General features: G+C 47.8%; 1 protein-coding gene across 1 annotated transcript; it reads right to left on the bottom strand.

Annotated features, from left to right (window-relative positions):
* Window positions 1-322: 322 nt before the first annotated feature.
* LOC543377 (apoptosis-inducing factor homolog B) lies at window positions 323-4,304 on the bottom strand. Its single transcript, XM_044562832.1, has 4 exons — window positions 4,111-4,304; window positions 2,011-2,267; window positions 1,483-1,934; window positions 323-773 (listed from the first exon to the last, which is right to left on the bottom strand). Exons 1-4 carry the CDS (start codon window positions 4,215-4,217, stop codon window positions 516-518), a joined length of 1,074 nt encoding a protein of 357 aa, XP_044418767.1. The 5' UTR covers window positions 4,218-4,304; the 3' UTR covers window positions 323-515.
* Window positions 4,305-20,173: the final 15,869 nt, after the last annotated feature.

Below are 20,173 nucleotides of genomic sequence, written 5' to 3'. Positions count from 1 at the left end.
AAAGAAAAAGGTGACCGGACTGGGTCGTCTGGGTCATCGATCACGGACTTCCAGAAACCAGAAATTCAGAACGACATGACTTGTCTCCCCCCTGTTGATGCCTCATGAAAGACAGGGCATGGCGAGAGGCCGGAAAGACGGGAAGAAACCACCAAATTGTTCCCATCCTCAAGGCAACTACTGTGCGCCTGGCAAAGGGCCTTCAGTCTCAGGATCAGGCTGCTTTCTCTTTTACTTTCCCAGAAAGCACCGTCATGTTACATCCGGCCTGGGAGTTGCTCCATGCAAAACGTCCTCCAACCAAATTACTTGTGTACATCACTAGGAACAAAAACACACTCCAAAACGCAGGCCAAGCAGGCCTTTGCATACATGTACTACATACATTTACACTCTTGTTAAAATGTTCATCACCATTCGCAGCACATCACCAACAATTACTCGCACACAGAACACATAGTACAACACATATGTGCAGCCAGCCATAGGTTTATTTCTTTTGTCTGAAGATCGGCTCAAGCACTCAGGCCCATCTGCTTCCTCGTCTTGCCGACGAACAGGTCCTTGGATTTGAGCATCCCCGGTATGCACCCGGTGAGCGTCAGGTAGGGTAGCTGTGCCAGTCCGTCCTTCCTTCCGAGGGAGACGATCGCCAGCGGGAAGCCGGTGCTGTAGGTGGCGAGCTTGCTCGGAGGCGACCCCTTGATCAGTAGCTTCAGGTTCTTGGCTACCAGCAGCGCGTGCTTCTGGGCGAGGTACCCTTGTTTGATTTCCTAGACATCAATAAAAGTTGTTTCAGTAATCCCGTAGTGTTTTCAAGATAAGAAGTTACCGCTTCAAACATAGAAGTTGGCGACGTTGGTTAAATTATGCCGAAAATGGAGAAACGTGAAACGTAATGGTCGCTATATCCACATTGATGAACAAGTTATTTCACGTGGAAACAAGCACCTCTCAATCGAATAAGATGATATATATCTTAAGACCAAGCATTAGAGTAGGTTCACACAGTTCAGACGAAGTTCAGACGGCTAGATAAACTGTATTGCAAACTAATTTTACTGAGTGCATCTACACCTAAGTCAGTTAAGATTTTACTTGTGCATAATTTTGTTTACACAGATTTGAATTGAACAATCACAATGCACACTAGATTCTAGGGCATGCTAGAAATGCGTCAATTAAAAACACAAGCTTTTCGACATGGAAGGAAGTCGCGATACATACTCATCATACGGCAGAAATGAATTGCCAAGCTAAATCTAACAGACTAACAGTCTACAAATAAATGCAGCCATGCAGAAAACACTCTGCAAATTTTGGTCACATCTTGATTCAGGTCAAATGATTGCTAATATGTGCAAGTTAATTAACACTGGTGGGGAAAATGAAAATTGCCAACCTGAAGAAAACAGAATAACATTCTCAAATGAAGGAGAATCTAGAAGCATAACGAGCATGAAGTTTTAAGTGCAGACTTACAGGAATATCGGTGATGTCACCAATTGCAAAAATGTTATTGTAACCCTTCACTCTTAGGTCCTTTTCCACCATTACTCTTCCTTTGGTGTCCAAAGATTCCTTCAGGATGGTATCATGTAGCCACGATGAACTCAGTGGCTTACCAATACACACAAAGTGGCAATCAGCTGTTATTGTTTCTCCAGCTGATGTTTTGTAGAACTTCTCTGTGTCTGATAATGATTTTAGGTCAACTGATTGCTGGAAAAGCACATCCACTTTCTTGGAAGTCAGCCAATCAAGGCACTTCTTCGAAGCCTTTTGATCAATGAAATCAAGTAATCGTGATCCTCTGTGAACAAGTGTCACCTTCTTCTCTGGATAGTCTACTGCGATCTCTGCAGCAAGTTCAACACCAGTTGGACCACCTCCAATTATCAACACGGACTCAGAAGATTTTATCTTCTCGTTATCTGTTACAAGATAAAGGCATAAGTACGAAATACAAGGTCGCAAAGCATGCCATCGTTCAAATATGAACTTAGTTACCTCTCTGGAATTCCGTAAGCCTCTCTGTTCTGCTTCCAGCAGAAGCAAAAACATGGCCAGTAGCTACAACGAGATAATCATATGCAAGTGATTGACCATCAGCAGTCAGAACAGCATGCTCAGTGATATTAACTGCAGAAGATGTTACAATAGTAGCAGTGGTGAGGTAATCTCTGTGATATATTAATGATCTCTCAGCAAAAGATGGTTCAACCGTTGATCTCAATTCAGCCCAGGTGACCTCCAGGTAGTCCTTCCTGTCATCAGAAGAAATCTTTTCATGAATTAACCTACCAATTCTGAAGTAGCTAATAATAGTTAAAGGTATGAAGCCTTGTCCATAAAAATCATATTATTGCGGTTTTAGCTTAACTAAATTTGTACTTGGATGGTTCACGCGCTAAGAAAACAGAACACCGAGGGCTTGTCTTATTCAAGAGCATTTAAAAAAACGAGGGCCTGAGAGACTTCCTTTAAGTTACCATCTATTTCGAGAAAGGAGATCCTTTGCGATGTTAACTCAGTGGACTATGAAATTGTAGACTGACCAACTCGCGTTCCAGAGACCATTTGGCCAGGCAGAGAACGCGGACTGGCAGGAATTGCTTGACTGCATCGCGTTACATGAGCCGGATCTCACGATTGGAGATGACCGCTCCAGATGGCATCTAGAGCCTTCTGGGCAATTCTCCACTAAATCTCTTTACCAGGCCATCGCCCCATCGCTTGGCCATGAGGCACTCACCACCATCTGGGAAATCCGCCTCCCCCTGAAAATTAGGATCTTCTTGTGGCAATGGATTCGCGGCCACCTCCCATCCGGCGTGGAGGTCCTGAAACGCAATGGCTCCGGTGATGGGCATTGCCCGCTTTGCGGGCCTGAAGAGGATTCGAACCATATCTTCTTCACCTGCGTGTCCGCGCAGTTCCTCTGGAGCTGTTTCCGCGAAATAGTGGGTGGAAGCTGGGACCACAACAACTTCCCCGCTCTCTTCGCCGAACTCCAGACGATTCCACCCTCGGTTCGCCACATTAGGTGGCTGACCATGGGGTGCTTGTCTCGACGCTGTGGACTGTTAGGAATATACTTGTGATTCAGCGTATCCCTCTTCATCGTGCTACTGATGCTTTGTTCAAATGGTCTGGTTACTTGCAGCTTTGGCGGCCGCTTAGCCGTCCCAGGGAGAGAGACGCCATCACCTCCATCATCACCCAGCTTCGTGCGATGGCTCTCTGGATGGCTCCTCCGCTTCCCCCACCACCACCGGAGCCGGATTAGATCCTCTTTACCTCGCCGCCACCGCCGTTTATGTGTTGTACTTGTCATGCACCTGTGTTGGGCTTGTTATGCTGTACCCACAGCTGGACCTGGGTTTTGTTTGTGTGTGTGAGTGTTGGACCTTGCCTGCGGTGGCGTTGTGTTTGTGTGTGTGGGTTGTTCGGTTGGTACCTTGATACTTTGTGCTTGGTGGTTGCTTTATTTATAAAGCGGGGCGAAAGCCTTTTTGGGTACTAATCAACCGAAAACAACAGCTATTATTGTCAATTCAGAGTTCAGGAAAAAATAGCCCGAGGAATCCTTAAACAACTGTACAAATAGGTGCATCTTTTATTCAACTGTCAATTTATCAGTGGTACTCCCCACATTTCAGAACTTCAATTGGCATAATTCACCTTGATCCTGTAAGGCTCTACATCATAAATAAACCCCACTGCATAATAACACCAAACATAAACACAAGGAAACTAATGATCTCTCAGCAACCAGAAAGATGTGCAATCCTGAACAAAAAATCAGAAGTAAGAACATCGCCAAGCCCCCCACGAATAGCACATCCAGCTCCAAGCTTGACCGGGCGATCACTAGGATTCACCAGGGACAAGCTACTAAACCAAGCCCAAATCTCATCCCTCCCCGCTCGATCCAATAATCGCCGGCTGCAGGCCGGCCACTCCATCACGCCGATGACAGATTCGAAGATACAGCTAAACCAAGATCCGTTCCCACCCGCACCTCACCGATACTGGCAAGTAGGCATTTCATCAAACACGCGGTGGGCGTGAAAAAGGGCGGGGGGCGCGAGGGCGGGAGACGCTTACGGGTCGAGGAGGACGACGTCGGCGTCGGGCTCCATGGTCTTGGCGAGCAGGGCGCCGCCGATGCCGCCGCCTACCACCACCACCCTCGGCTTTCCCGCCTCCGCCATCGCCGCGCCTCGCTGTCTCGCTCGCGCACCAACTGCGAACCTCCAGCTCCCCCCCTGACTCCACCGCTGCTCTGTCTGTCGACTGTTACAGCTGACGCCCCCCGTTTTAAGCCGAGGGATGGGATGCACGTTTCATCGCGCGGCTTTCCCTCGTCGCATCTGAACCGTCCATCCCTGGTTGGACGGGTGTGATGAGGCGGGGCCGCACGCGCCAAGATGGGCCCCTCTTCCCCCGCGCGTGGCGGCGAAGAAAGGAATTGCGCCTTGCTTTGCCAACGAATCCGTATCATGCGATCCATCCTTCGGTTACGCGCTTGCGTTTTTTCATGAGAAAGATAGTCTATTTTTTTAAAGCAACATGGCTTTATTACTCAAAAACGTGCGAGCAGATCCCCAAAATACATTCGCCCACTCGGGCAGGTACATCCGCTTCCCACGGCATACAGTGGTCAGGTTCACACAAACGACCAAGGCTAGCCAGTTCATGAGCGACAGAGTTCGCACTACGTCGACAAACAAAGATAGAAAAATGAGAGAACTAGAGCTTCAATTAGTATTTCATGTCCTCGATCACAGCTGCGTAGAAGAATCCACCTTGCGCAAGTCCAACGCCTCAGCCGGTAGTTGCGAGTCCGTCTCAAGCTCTACCTGTACCAGACAAAGCTCGGCAGCCGTATTGGTCGCGTGGGACATAGCTACGGCTTAAGCAGCAAAAGCATCGCTTACATTGTCAGTCCTCCCTGCCCGAGCACATAGCAGGATGCCCTCTTTTGATCTTACTATGACTCCCCACCCGGCGTGGTGCTGACCAGGAACAAAAGAGCCGTCCACATTTATCTTATAATCAGACTCCACCAGAGGTCGCCATCTCTTTGGGGTTGCCTTGTCAGCTGCTTTCCCGAAGATGTGCAGATATTCGAGAACATTGCTCCTGGTCCGTCTAGCCACTTGTGCAGCCGCAAGAGGCATTTCTCCTTCTCTGAATTTGTTCCTATTTGACCACCACAACCACCAAAAGGTGAGCACATGTAGCCGCTTTTTTACATCTAGACCCCAGAGATAATCTATCATCACATGCACGGACGTAATAGTCTCCAGCTCCATGCGTTCCTTCTCCATGGCTAGGTCCCTCCACACCTCCTTTGCTGACTTGCATTTTATGAACAAGTGTGCTCCGTCCTCATCAGCCTTGCCACAGAACAAGCATTTTGTGTCGGCGATTGGGATACCCTCGCGTACTACATTTGTGCGAAAAGCGAGGGATTCATGTTTAAGCCGCCAAGTGAGCATTTGGATGTTTTTCGGGCAAGGAATCTTCCAAAGACGCTTCCAGGAATCGTCCTTAGCACTATCCAGATTGCCAGGGTTCGAATCACTTCCCCCCACACCACCATTCATCATGTTTTGCTCGAGCTGACGCTGGAGTTTGTATGCACTTTTGACGGAGTGGACACCCTTGGTATCGTACTGCCATGCAATGAAATCTTGGACCCCCTCTCGTAGCGGTATCTGGAGAATATGTTTGATGTCATCCGCCCAGAAGGTGGCTCTCACCAGTTGCTCGTCCCACTATCCGGTAGTTGGACCAATGAGGTCACAAACTTGCTTCAGGAGATTTTTCCCTTTGGGGGTCAAGATTCGTCGTGACCAGGGCCGAGGTATCCACGGATCAGACCAAATCTTTACTTGAGTACCATCGCCAATCCTCCAAATGTACCCTTCCCGAAAAAGGTGTAGCCCGTGAAGTAGACTGCGCCAGGAGTAGGAAATACCGTCCCTAGGAGTAGCATCTAGAATCTGGCCATTCGGAAAATACCGAGCCTGCAATACCTTAGCACAGAGAGAGTCCGGGTGTTGGATGAGTCGCCATATTTGCCTGGATAGCATAGCTATATTAAAATCATGCATGTCACGGAACCCTAGTCCCCCCTGTGCTTTGGTCTTAGTAAGCGTTCTCCAGTCGATCCAATGGGTGGTATGTTCCTTGTCTTGTTGGCTCCACCAGTAATTTGCTACCAGCGAGCTGAGTTCCTCACAGAAAGATTTTGTCAAGTAAAAACAAGACATAGCAAAGGTGGGGATAGCCTGAGCAACTGTCATGACCAAAGTCTCTTTGCCAGCCTTCGCAATGAACCTTTCCTTCCAACCATACACTCGGTCGGCCATAGCTCCCTTGACGAAGGCAAACACTCTCCGTCTTGATTTTCCAACATGAACGGGCAGGCCTAGGTACTTCTCGTTCCATGACTCGCTCTGAATTTGCAGGGCATCCTTCACAACAGTTTTGATCGCAGCTCCGGTGTTAGGGCTAAACATGATCGCTGATTTCTCGAGGTTGATACACTGCCCTGAGCAATCCTCGTAGAGATCCAGTACGTGGCGCAGCTCTTGGGCCTCTTCTTGCTTGGCTTTCAATAGTAGGACCGAGTCGTCCGCGAAGAGCAAGTGCGACACCACCGGTGCTTGCGGACAGATCTTGACCTAGGTTATCCTTCCCGACGCCTCTGCATCATGTAGCAGGGCTGAAAATCCCTCCGCACAGATGACGAACAGGTACGGCGAGGCTGGATCCCCTTGCCTGAGACCTCGGGAGGGAGTGAATTGCTCAGTTAAAGCGCCATTTACTTTGATCTGGTACCTTGAACAAACACAGTTCATGACCAAGTCAATCCAACGAGTGCCGAATCCCAATTTACTCAACATTGCCCTCAAGAAATCCCACTCAACCCTATCATATGCTTTGCTCATATCCGCTTTCACTACTGCAATGCCTTCCTTCCCCTTCTTCTTGTTTAGTAGATAATGAGACACTTCATAAGCCACAAACACGTTGTCGGTGATCATCCGACCAGGGACAAAGGCGCTCTGGTTCAAGGAAATAATATCCGGGAGCACTAGTTTGAGGCGGTTGGCAATGACCTTGGAGACTAGCTTATAAACCACGTTGCAAAGGCTTATCGGCCGGAGATCCTTGATCCTATTGGGATTCTTGACCTTGGGTATTAGGACTACAACCGTGTCGTTCCACCCTACCGGCATATCGCCTCCATTCAGCACCGCAATCACCTCATCCACCACTTTATCCCCCATGAAATGCCAATGCTTCTTGTAGACGATCGAGGGCATGCCGTCTGGACCAGGGGCCTTTAAATCACCAATATGGTCAAGCGTGGCCTTAACCTCTTCCCGTGTTACCTCAGCTTCCAGGATTGCTCTCATTGCAGGAGTCACACGGGGTTGAACCTTATTGATAAGTTCGGGCAGTCGGTTGACACCCGCGGAAGTGAAGAGATCCTGAAAAAACGAACAGACATAGTTAATCAGATCCTCCCCTTCCTTCACCTCCGTGCCATCCTCCCTTCTTAGCTTCTTAATCCTGTTAGCCTTCCTCTTTGCTGAAGCTACGGCCATAAAGTATTTTGTGCTCTTGTTCCCATCCCATAGCCAGGTGACATGGGAATACTGTTTTGCTTTGGTGTTTTTCATACTCTCCAGCTCCTCAACAAGACATCTAAGTCGAGCCTCCTCCCGAACCTTTGCCTCTGAGACCGACGCCCGCATGCATTTCTCCATCTCACGTCGGGTTTTCCTCGGGCGCTCCTCTAATTCTCCCGCCACCTCCCTACTCCACTTCCTCATTCTCCCAGCCACATTTTTCATAGCAGTAGCGACGTCACCTCTATCCTTCAGACATCCTTCCTCCCATGCTCCTTGAATCTCAGCACTACACCCCTCCTCCTGCAACCACCAAGCCTCAAAACGGAACCCCTGATCGCCTCCACCCTCCATTCTGGGCACACCTTGTGTGCTAACAATTACAGGTCTATGGTCGGAGTGTCAAGGGGCCCCATTGACAACAGTGAAGTCAGGAAACCACTCGCACCATTTTGCGTTGGCCGTTGCCCTATCAAGGTGTTCGCAAATATACGTATCCACCTCCTTGCTGTGATTTCTCCACGTGAATTTGTCTCCTTCATAACAAATATCACATAGCTCGCACGCCTCCAAAGCTCCCCTAAAGTTATCCATGAACCGTTGAGGGCGAACAACACCCCCAATCTTCTCATCCCAGGTTAAAATCTCGTTGAAGTCTCCCAGGCACAACCAAGGCCGTCCATTTTGGTGTTGCTGTCCGAGGATGCGCATCATCTTCCAAGTTTCCACTTTCCGCTCCAGTTCTGATTCACCATAAACCCCCGTAAGTCTCCATATCCTCCCATCCTCCTCCGTGACATCCACATCAACATGCCGCCTCCCATATGATCTTAACGATATGCTTATCCCCCTCCTCCAAAATAGAGCCACACCTCGACTACGACCCACAGGATTCCATGCCGTCATGTTCGCCAAACCCAGCGACCACCGAAACTTCTCCAACTCCTTCTCTGTCAATTTCGTCTCAGCCAAGAACAGCACGTCGGGCTCCTCCATCCTCCCCAAATCAAGGAGGCTATGAACTACCGGGCCATTCCCGAGCCCCCTGATGGGAATCGTAGCATAATTTAAAATTTTCCTACGCTCACCAAGATGCATCTATGGAGTCTACTAGCAACGAGGGGAAAGGAGTGCATCTACATACCCTTGTAGATCGCGAGCGGAAGCGTTCCAATGAACGTGGATGACGGAGTCGTACTCGCCGTGATCCAAATCACCGATGACCGAGTGCCGAACGGACGGCACCTCCGCGTTCAACACACGTACGGTGCAGCGACGTCTCCTCCTACATGATCCAGCAAGGGGGAAGGAGAGGTTGATGGAGATCCAGCAGCACGACGGCGTGGTGGTGGATGTAGCGGTTCTCCGGCAGGGCTTCGCAAGCTTCTGCGAGAGAGAGAGGTGTTGCAGGGGAGGAGGGAGGCGCCCAAGGCTGTTGTGTGCTGCCCTCCCTCCCCCTTTATATAGGCCCCCTTGGGGGGGCGCCGGACCTGGAGATCAGATCCAAAGGGGGGCGGCGGCGGCCAAGTGGGGGGGAAGGGGTGCCTTGCCCCCCAAGGCAAGGGGGAAGCTCCCCCTAGGGTTCCCAACCCTAGGCGCATGGGGGGAGGCCCAAGGGGGGCGCCCCAGCCCACTAAGGGTTGGTTCCCTTCCACTTTCAGCCCACGGGGCCCTCCGGGATAGGTGGCCCCACCCGGTGGACCCCCGGGACCCTTCCAGTGGTCCCGGTACAATATCGGTAACCCCTGAAACTTTCCCGGTGGCCGAAACTGGACTTCCTATATATAATTCTTCACCTCCGGACCATTCCGGAACCTCTCGTGACGTCCGGGATCTCATCCGGGACTCCAAACAACTTTTCGGGTTTCCGCATACATATATCTCTACAACCCTAGCGTCACCGAACCTTAAGTGTGTAGACCCTACGGGTTCGGGAGACATGCAGACATGACCGAGACGCCTCTCCGGTCAATAACCAACAGCGGGATCTGGATACCCATGTTGGCTCCCACATGTTCCACGATGATCTCATCGGATGAACCACGGTGTCGAGGATTCAATCAATCCGTATGCAATTCCCTTTGTTAATCGGTATGTTACTTGCCCGAGATTCGATCGTCGGTATCCCAATACCTTGTTCAATCTCGTTACCGGCAAGTCTCTTTACTCGTACCGCAATGCATGATCCCGTGACTAACGCCTTAGTCACATTGAGCTCATTATGATGATGCATTACCGAGTGGGCCCAGAGATACCTCTCCGTCACACGGAGTGACAAATCCCAGTCTCGATCCGTGCCAACCCAACATACACTTTCGGAGATACCCGTAGTGCACCTTTATAGTCACCCAGTTACGTTGTGACGTTTGGCACACCCAAAGCACTCCTACGGTATCCGGGAGTTGCACGATCTCATGGTCTAAGGAAAAGATACTTGACATTGGAAAAGCTCTAGCAAACGAAACTACACGATCTTTTATGCTATGCTTAGGATTGGGTCTTGTCCATCACATCATTCTCCTAATAATGTGATCCCGTTATCAATGACATCCAATGTCCATAGTCAGGAAACCATGACTATCTGTTGATCAACGAGCTAGTCAACTAGAGGCTTACTAGGGACACGTTGTGGTCTATGTATTCACACATGTATTACGATTTCCGGACAATACAATTATAGCATGAATAATAGACAATTATCATGAACAAAGAAATATAATAATAACCATTTATTATTGCCTCTAGGGCATATTTCCAACAGTCTCCCACTTGCACTAGAGTCAATAATCTAGTTACATTGTGATGAATCGAACACCCATTGCGTCCTGGTGTTGATCATGTTTTGCCCTAGGGAGAGGTTTAGTCAACGGATCTGCTACATTCAGGTCCGTATGTACTTTAAAAATATCTATGTCTCCATTTTGAACACTTTCACGAATGGAGTTGAAGCGACGCTTGATATGCCTGGTCTTCCTGTGAAACCTGGGCTCCTTCGCAAGGGCAATAGCTCCAGTGTTGTCACAGAAGAGAGTCATCGGGCCCGACGCATTGGGAATCACCCCTAGGTCGGTAATGAACTCCTTCATCCAGACTGCTTCCTGTGCTGCCTCCGAGGCTGCCATGTACTCCGCTTCACATGTAGATCCCGCCACTACGCTTTGCTTGCAACTGCACCAGCTTACTGCTCCTCCATTCAAAATATACACGTATCCGGTTTGTGACTTCGAGTCATCCAGATCTGTGTCGAAGCTAGCGTCGACGTAACCCTTTACGACGAGCTCTTCGTCACCTCCATAAACGAGAAACATATCCTTAGTCCTCTTCAGGTACTTCAGGATATTCTTGACCGCTGTCCAGTGTTCCATGCCGGGATTACTTTGGTACCTTCCTACCAAACTTACGGCAAGGTTTACATCAGGTCTGGTACACAGCATGGCATACATAATAGACCCTATGGCTGAGGCATAGGGGATGACACTCATCTTTTCTCTATCTTCTGCTGTGGTCGGGCATTGAGCCGTGCTCAACTGCACACCTTGCAATACAGGCAAGAACCCCTTCTTGGACTGATCCATATTGAACTTCTTCAATATCTTGTCAAGGTATGTACTCTGTGAAAGACCAATGAGGCGTCTTGATCTATCCCTATAGATCTTGATGCCTAATATATAAGCAGCTTCTCCAAGGTCCTTCATTGAAAAACACTTATTCAAATAGGCCTTTATACTTTCCAAGAATTCTATATCATTTCCCATCAATAGTATGTCATCCACATATAATATGAGAAATGCTACAGAGCTCCCACTCACTTTCTTGTAAACACAGGCTTCTCCATAAGTCTGTGTAAACCCAAACGCTTTGATCATCTCATCAAAGCGAATGTTCCAACTCCGAGATTCTTGCACCAGCCCATAGATTGAGCGTTGGAGCTTGCATACGTTGTTAGCATTCTTAGGATGGACAAAACCTTCCGGCTGCATCATATACAACTCTTCCTTAAGGAAGCCGTTAAGGAATGCCGTTTTGACGTCCATCTGCCATATCTCATAATCATAGTATGCGGCAATTGCTAACATGATTCGGACGGACTTCAGCTTCGCTATGGGTGAGAAAGTCTCATCGTAGTCAACCCCTTGAACTTGTCGATAACCCTTAGCGACAAGTCGAGCTTTGTAGATGGTCACATTACCATCCACGTCCGTCTTCTTCTTAAAGATCCATTTGTTTTCTATGGCTCGCCGATCATCGGGCAAGTCAGTCAAAGTCCATACTTCGTTTTCATACATGGATCCTATCTCGGATTTCATGGCTTCTAGCCATTTGTCGGAATCCGGGCCCGCCGTCGCTTCTTCATAGTTCGAAGGTTCACCGTTGTCTAACAACATGATTTCCAGGACAGGGTTGCCGTACCACTCTGGTGCGGAACGTGTCCTTGTGGACCTACGAAGTTCAGTAACTTGATATGAAGCTTCATGATCATCATCATTAACTTCCTCCCCAGTCGGTGTAGGCACCACAGGAACATTTTCCCGCGCTGCGCTACTTTCCGGTTCGGAAGGGGTGACTATCACCTCATCAAGTTCCACTTTCCTCCCACTCAATTCTTTCGAGAGAAACTCCTTCTCTAGAAAGGACCCGTTCTTGGCAACGAAGATCTTGCCCTCGGATCTGAGGTAGAAGGTATACCCAATAGTTTCCTTAGGGTATCCTATGAAGACGCATTTTTCCGACTTGGGTTCGAGCTTTTCAGGTTGAAGTTTCTTGACATAAGCATCGCATCCCCAAACTTTTAGAAACGACAGCTTAGGTTTCTTCCCAAACCATAATTCATACGGTGTCGTCTCAACGGATTTCGACGGAGCCCTATTTAAAGTGAATGCAGCAGTCTCTAAAGCATAACCCCAAAATGAGAGCGGTAAATCGGTAAGAGACATCATAGATCGCACCATATCCAATAGAGTGCGATTACGACGTTCGGACACACCATTTCTCTGAGGTGTTCCAGGCTGCGTGAGTTGTGAAACTATTCCACATTTCCTTAAGTGTGCACCAAACTCGTGACTTAAATATTCTCCACCACGATCTGATCGTAGGAATTTTATTCTCCTGTCACGTTGATTCTCAACTTCACTCTGAAATTCCTTGAACTTTTCAAAGGTTTCAGACTTGTGTTTCATCAGGTAGACATACCCATATCTACTTAAATCATCAGTGAGAGTGAGAACATAACGATATCCTCCGCAAGCCTCAACACTCATTGGACCACACACATCAGTATGTATGATTTCCAATAAGTTGGTTGCTCGCTCCATTGTTCCGGAGAACGGAGTCTTGGTCATCTTACCCATGAGGCATGGTTCGCACGTGTCAAATGATTCATAATCAAGAGACTCCAAAAGTCCATCTGCATGGAGCTTCTTTATGCGCTTGACACCAATGTGACCAAGGCGGCAGTGCCACAAGTATGTGGGACTATCGTTATCAACTTTACATCTTTTGGTATTCACACTATGAACATGTGTAACATCACGTTCGAGATTCATCAAAAATAAACCATTGACCAGCGGGGCATGACCATAAAACATATCTCTCAAATAAATAGAACAACCATTATTCTCAGATTTAAATGAGTAGCCATCTCGAATTAAACGAGATCCAGATACAATGTTCATGCTCAAAGCTGGCACTAAATAACAATTATTGAGGTTTAAAACTAATCCCGTGGGTAGATGCAGAGGTAGCATGCCAACGGCGATCACATCGACCTTGGAACCATTCCCGACGCGCATCGTCACCTCGTCCTTTGCGAGTCTCCGTTTATTCCGTAGTTCCTGCTTTGAGTTACAAATATGAGCAACCGCACCGGTATCAAATACCCAGGAGCTACTACGAGTACTGGTAAGGTACACATCAATTACTTGTATATCACATATACCTTGGGTGTTGCCGGCCTTCTTCTTGTCCGCTAAATATCTGGGGCAGTTCCGCTTCCAGTGACCACTTCCCTTGCAATAAAAGCACTCAGTCTCGGGCTTGGGTCCATTCTTTGACTTCTTCCCGGTAACTGGCTTACCGGGCGCGGCAACTCCCTTGCCGTCCTTCTTGAAGTTCTTCTTACCCTTGCCCTTCTTGAACTTAGTGGTGTTATTCACCATCAACACTTGATGTTCTTTTCTGATCTCTACCTCAGCTGATTTCAGCATTGAATATACCTCGGGAATGGTCTTTTCCATCCCCTGCATATTGTAGTTCATCACAAAGCTCTTGTAGCTTGGTGGAAGCGACTGGAGGATTCTGTCAATGACCGCGTCATCCGGGAGATTAACTCCCAGCTGAGACAAGCGGTTGTGCAACCCAGACATTCTGAGTATGTGCTCACTAACAGAACTGTTCTCCTCCATTTTACAGCTGAAGAACTTGTCGGAGACATCATATCTCTCGACCCGGGCATGAGCTTGAAAAACCAGTTTCAGCTCCTCGAACATCTCATATGCTCCATGTTTCTCAAAACGCTTTTGGAGACCCGGTTCTAAGCTGTAAAGCATGCCGCACTGAACGAGGGAGTAATCATCAGCACGCTGCTGCCAAGCGTTCATAACGTCTTGGTTCTCAGGGATTGGTGCTTCACCTAGCGGTGCTTCTAAGACATAATCTTTCTTGGCTGCTATGAGGATGATCCTCAGGTTCCGGACCCAGTCCGTATAGTTGCTGCCATCATCTTTCAGCTTGGTTTTCTCTAGGAACGCGTTGAAATTGAGGACAACGTGGGCCATTTGATCTACAATACATAGTTTAAAGATTTAGACTAAGTTCATGATAATTAAGTTCATATAATCAAATTATTTAATGAACTCCCACTCAGATAGACATCCCTCTAGTCATCTAAGTGAAACACGATCCGAACTCAACTAGGCCGTGTCCGATCATCACGTGAGACGGACTAGTCAAGATCGGTGAACATCTCCATGTTGATCGTATCTTCTATACGACTCATGCTCGACCTTTCGGTCCTCCGTGTTCCGAGGCCATGTCTGTACATGCTAGGCTCGTCAAGTCAACCTAAGTGTATTGCGTGTGTTCCGAGGCCATGTCTGTACATGCTAGGCTCGTCAACACCCGTTGTATTCGAACGTAAGAATCTATCACACCCGATCATCACGTGGTGCTTCGAAACGACGAACCTTCGCAACGGTGCACAGTTAGGGTGAACACTTTCTTGAAATTATTATAAGGGATCATCCTACTTGCTACCGTCGTTCTAAGCAAATAAGATGCAAAACATGATAAACATCATATGCAATCAAATAGTGACATGATATGGCCAATATCATCATGCTCCTTTGATCTCCATCTTCGGGGCACCATGATCATCTTTGTCACCGGCATGACACCATGATCTCCATCATTGTGTCTTCATGAAGTTGTCACGCCAACGATTACTTCTTCTTCTATGGCTAACGCGCTTAGCAATAAAGTAAATTAATTTACATGGCGTTATTCAATGACACGCAGGTCATACAAAAAATAAAGACAACTCCTATGGCTCCTGCCGGTTGTCATACTCATCGACATGCAAGTCGTGATTCCTATTACAAGAATATGATCAATCTCATACATCACATATATCATTCATCACATCTTCTGGCCATATCACATCACATAGCACTTGCTGCAAAAACAAGTTAGACGTCCTCTAATTTTTGTTGCAAGTTTTTACGTGGTTTGTAGGTTTCTAGCAAGAACGTTTCTTACCTACGTATGACCACAACGTGATTTGCCAATTTCCATTTACCCTTCATAAGGACCCTTTTCATCGAATCCGTTCCGACTAAAGTGGGAGAGACAGACACCCGCTAGCCACCTTATGCATCTAGTGCATGTCAGTCGGTGGAACCTGTCTCACGTAAGAGTACGTGTAAGGTCGGTCCGGGCCGCTTCATCCCACAATGCCGCCGAAACGAGATAAGACTAGTAGCGGCAAGAAGAATTGACAACATCGACGCCCACAACTACTTTGTGTTCTACTCGTGCATAGAAACTACGCATAGACCTAGCTCATGATGCCACTGTTGGGGAACGTAGCAGAAATTCAAAATTTTCTACGCATCACCAAGATCAATCTATGGAGTAATCTAGCAACGAGGGGAAGGGGAGTGAATCTACATACCCTTGTAGATCGCGATGCGGAAGCGTTGCAAGAACGCGGATGAGGGAGTCGTACTCGTAGCGATTCAGATCGCGGTTGATTCCGATCTAAGCACCGAAAGAACGGTGCCTCCGCGTTCAACACACGTGCAGCCCGGTGACGTCTCCCACGCCTTGATCCAGCAAGGAGAGAGGGAGAGGTTGGGGAAGACTCCATCCAGCAGCAACACGACGGCATGGTGGTGGTGGAGGAGCGTGGCAATCCCGCAGGGCTTCGCCAAGCACCGCGGGAGAGGAGGAGGAGGAAGAGGGGTAGGGCTGCGCCAAAAGGAGACGTTCTCATGTCTATGGCAGCCCAAAACCTCAATATATATAGGGGAGGGGGAGGGCTGCGCCCCCATCTAGGGTTTCCCCCTTCAAGGGGTGCGGCTAGCCCTAGATGGGGCTTGGGGGGCGGCCAAAGGGGGGAGGAGTGCCTCCCAAGTCAAGTGGAGGCCCTCCCCCTTAGGGTTTCCCCTCTCCCATGCGCATGGGCCTTGGGGGGGCTGGTGCCCCTGGCCCATTAAGGCTAGGGCGCCCCCTTACAGCCCATGCTACTGTATTGGACGTGGTGGAACATTTTCCGGACCTCCGGACCCCTCCGGAATCCTCCGGAATCTTCTGGAAGCTTCCCGGTACAATACCGAAAAAACCCGAACTTTTCCCGGAACCCGAACAACAACTTTCCATATATAAATCTTTACCTCCGGACCATTCCGGAACTCCTCGTGACGTCCGGGATCTCATCCGGGACTCCGAACAACATTCGGTAACCACGTACATGCTATCCCTATAACCCTAGCGTCATCGAACCTTAAGTGTGTAGACCCTACGGGTTCGGGAACCATGCAGACATGACCGAGACGTTCTCCGGTCAATAACCAACAGCGGGATCTGGATACCCATGTTGGCTCCCACATGTTCCACGATGATCTCATCGGATGAACCACGATGTCGGGGATTCAATCAATCCCGTATTCAATTCCCTTTGTCCAGCGGTATGTTACTTGCCCGAGATTCGATCGTCGGTATCCCTATACCTTGTTCAATCTCGTTACCGGCAAGTCTCTTTACTCGTTCCGTAACTCACATCATCCCGTGATCAACTCCTTGGTCACATTGTGCACATAATGATGATGTCCTACCGAGTGGGCCCAGAGATACCTCTCCGTTTACACGGAGTGACAAATCCCAGTCTCGATTCGTGCCAACCCAACAGACACTTTCGGAGATACCCATAGTGCACCTTTATAGCCACCCAGTTACGTTGTGACGTTTGGCACACCCAAAGCATTCCTACGGTATCCGGGAGTTGCACAATCTCATGGTCTAAGGAAGTGATACTTGACATTAGAAAAGCTCTGAGCAAACGAACTACACGATCTTGTGCTAGGCTTAGGATTGGGTCTTGTCCATCACATCATTCTCCTAATGATGTGATCCCGTTATCAACGACATCCAATGTCCATGGTCAGGAAACCGTAACCATCTATTGATCAACGAGCTAGTCAACTAGAGGCTTACTAGGGACATGGTGTTGTCTATGTATCCACACATGTATCTGAGTTTCCTATCAATACAATTCTAGCATGGATAATAAACGATTATCATGAACAAGGAAATATAATAATAACCTATTTATTATTGCCTCTAGGGCATATTTCCAACACATCTTACCCATGAGGCATGGTTCGCACGTGTCAAATGATTCGTAATCAAGAGACTCCAAAAGTCCATCTGCATGGAGCTTCTTCATGCGCTTGACACCAATGTGACCAAGGCGGCAGTGCCACAAGTATGTGGGACTATCGTTATCAACTTTACATCTTTTGGTATTCACACTATGAACATGTGTAACATCATGTTCGAGATTCATCAAAAATAAACCATTGACCAGCGGGGCATGACCATAAAACATATCTCTCAAATAAATAGAACAACCATTATTCTCGGATTTAAATGAGTAGCCATCTCGAATTAAACGAGATCCAGATACAATGTTCATGCTCAAAGCTGGCACTAAATAACAATTATTGAGGTTTAAAACTAATCCCGTGGGTAGATGCAGAGGTAGCGTGCCGACGGCGATCACATCGACCTTGGAACCATTCCTGACGCGCATCGTCACCTCGTCCTTCGCCAGTCTCCGTTTATTCCGTAGTTCCTGTTTTGAGTTACAAATATGAGCAACCGCACCGGTATCAAATACCCAGGAGCTACTACGAGTACTGGTAAGGTACACATCAATTACATGTATATCACATATACCTTTGGTGTTGCCGGCCTTCTTCTTGTCCGCTAAGTATTTGGGGCAGTTCCGCTTCCAGTGACCACTTCCCTTGCAATAAAAGCACTCAGTCTCGGGCTTGGGTCCATACTTTGACTTCTTCCTAGTAACTGGTTTACCGGGCGCGGCAACTCCCTTGCCGTCCTTCTTGAAGTTCTTCTTACCCTTGCCCTTCTTGAACTTAGTGGTTTTATTCACCATCAACACTTGATGTTCTTTTCTGATCTCCCCTTCCGCTGATTTCAGCATTGAATATACCTCGGGAATGGTCTTTTCCATCCCCTGCATATTGTAGTTCATCACAAAGCTCTTGTAGCTTGGTGGAAGCGACTGGAGGATTCTGTCAATGACCGCGTCATCCGGGAGATTAACTCCCAGCTGAGACAAGCGGTTGTGCAACCCAGACATTCTGAGTATGTGCTCACTAACAGAACTGTTCTCCTCCATTTTACAGCTGAAGAACTTGTCGGAGACATCATATCTCTCGACCCGGGCATGATCTTGAAAAACCAGTTTCAGCTCCTCGAACATCTCATATGCTCCATGTTTCTCAAAACGCTTTTGGAGACCCGGTTCTAAGCTGTAAAGCATGCCGCACTGAACGAGGGAGTAATCATCAGCACGCTGCTGCCAAGCGTTCATAACGTCTTGGTTCTCAGGGATTGGTGCTTCACCTAGCGGTGCTTCTAAGACATAATCTTTCTTGGCTGCTATGAGGATGATCCTCAGGTTCCGGACCCAGTCCGTATAGTTGCTGCCATCATCTTTCAGCTTGGTTTTCTCTAGGAACGCGTTGAAATTGAGGACAACGTGGGCCATTTGATCTACAATACATAGTGTAAAGATTTTAGACTAAGTTCATGATAATTAAGTTCATATAATCAAATTATTTAATGAACTCCCACTCAGATAGACATCCCTCTAGTCATCTAAGTGAAACATGATCCGAATTCAACTAGGCCGTGTTCGATCATCACGTGAGACGGACTAGTCAAGATCGGTGAACATCTCCATGTTGATCGTATCTTCTATATGACTCATGCTCGACCTTTCGGTCCTCCGTGTTCCGAGGCCATGTCTGTACATGCTAGGCTCGTCAAGTCAACCTAAGTGTATTGCGTGTGTTCCGAGGCCATGTCTGTACATGCTAGGCTCGTCAACACCCGTTGTATGCGAACGTTAGAATCTATCACACCCGATCATCACGTGGTGCTTCGAAACAACGAACCTTCGCAACGGTGCACAGTTAGGGTGAACACTTTCTTGAAATTATTATAAGGGATCATCTTACTTACTACCGTCGTTCTAAGCAAATAAGATGCAAAAATATGATAAACATCACATGCAATCAAATAGTGACATGATATGGCCAATATCATCATGCTCCTTTGATCTCCATCTTCGGGGCACCATGATCATCTTTGTCACCGGCATGACACCATGATCTCCATCATCATGATCTCCATCATTGTGTCTTCATGAAGTCGTCACGCCAACGATTACTTCTACTTGTATGGATAACGCGTTTAGCAACAAAGTAAAGTAAATTACATGGCGTTATTCAATGACACGCAGGTCATGCAAAATAATAAAGACAACTCCTATGGCTCCCGCCGGTTGTCATACTCATCGACATGCAAGTCGTGATTCCTATTACAAGAATATGATCAATCTCATACATCACATATATCATTCATCACATCTTCTGGCCATATCACATCACATAGCACTTGCTGCAAAAACAAGTTAGACGTCCTCTAATTGTTGTTGCAAGTTTTTACGTGGTTTGTAGGTTTCTAGCAAGAACGTTTTCTTACCTACGTATGACCACAACGTGATTTGCCAATTTCTATTTACCCTTCATAAGGACCCTTTTCATCGAATCCGTTCCGACTAAAGTAGGAGAGACAGACACCCGCTAGCCACCTTATGCAACTAGTGCATGTCAGTCGGTGGAACCTGTCTCACGTAAGCGTACGTGTAAGGTCGGTCCGGGCCGCTTCATCCTACAATGCCGTCGAAACAAGAAACGACTAGTAGCGGCAAGAAG

Source organism: Triticum aestivum, chromosome 6D (assembly GCF_018294505.1).
Source record: "Triticum aestivum cultivar Chinese Spring chromosome 6D, IWGSC CS RefSeq v2.1, whole genome shotgun sequence".
Lineage (NCBI taxonomy): Eukaryota > Viridiplantae > Streptophyta > Magnoliopsida > Poales > Poaceae > Triticum > Triticum aestivum.
Note: the sequence above shows the minus strand (reverse complement) of the source record. Positions and strands in the feature narration are given on the sequence as shown.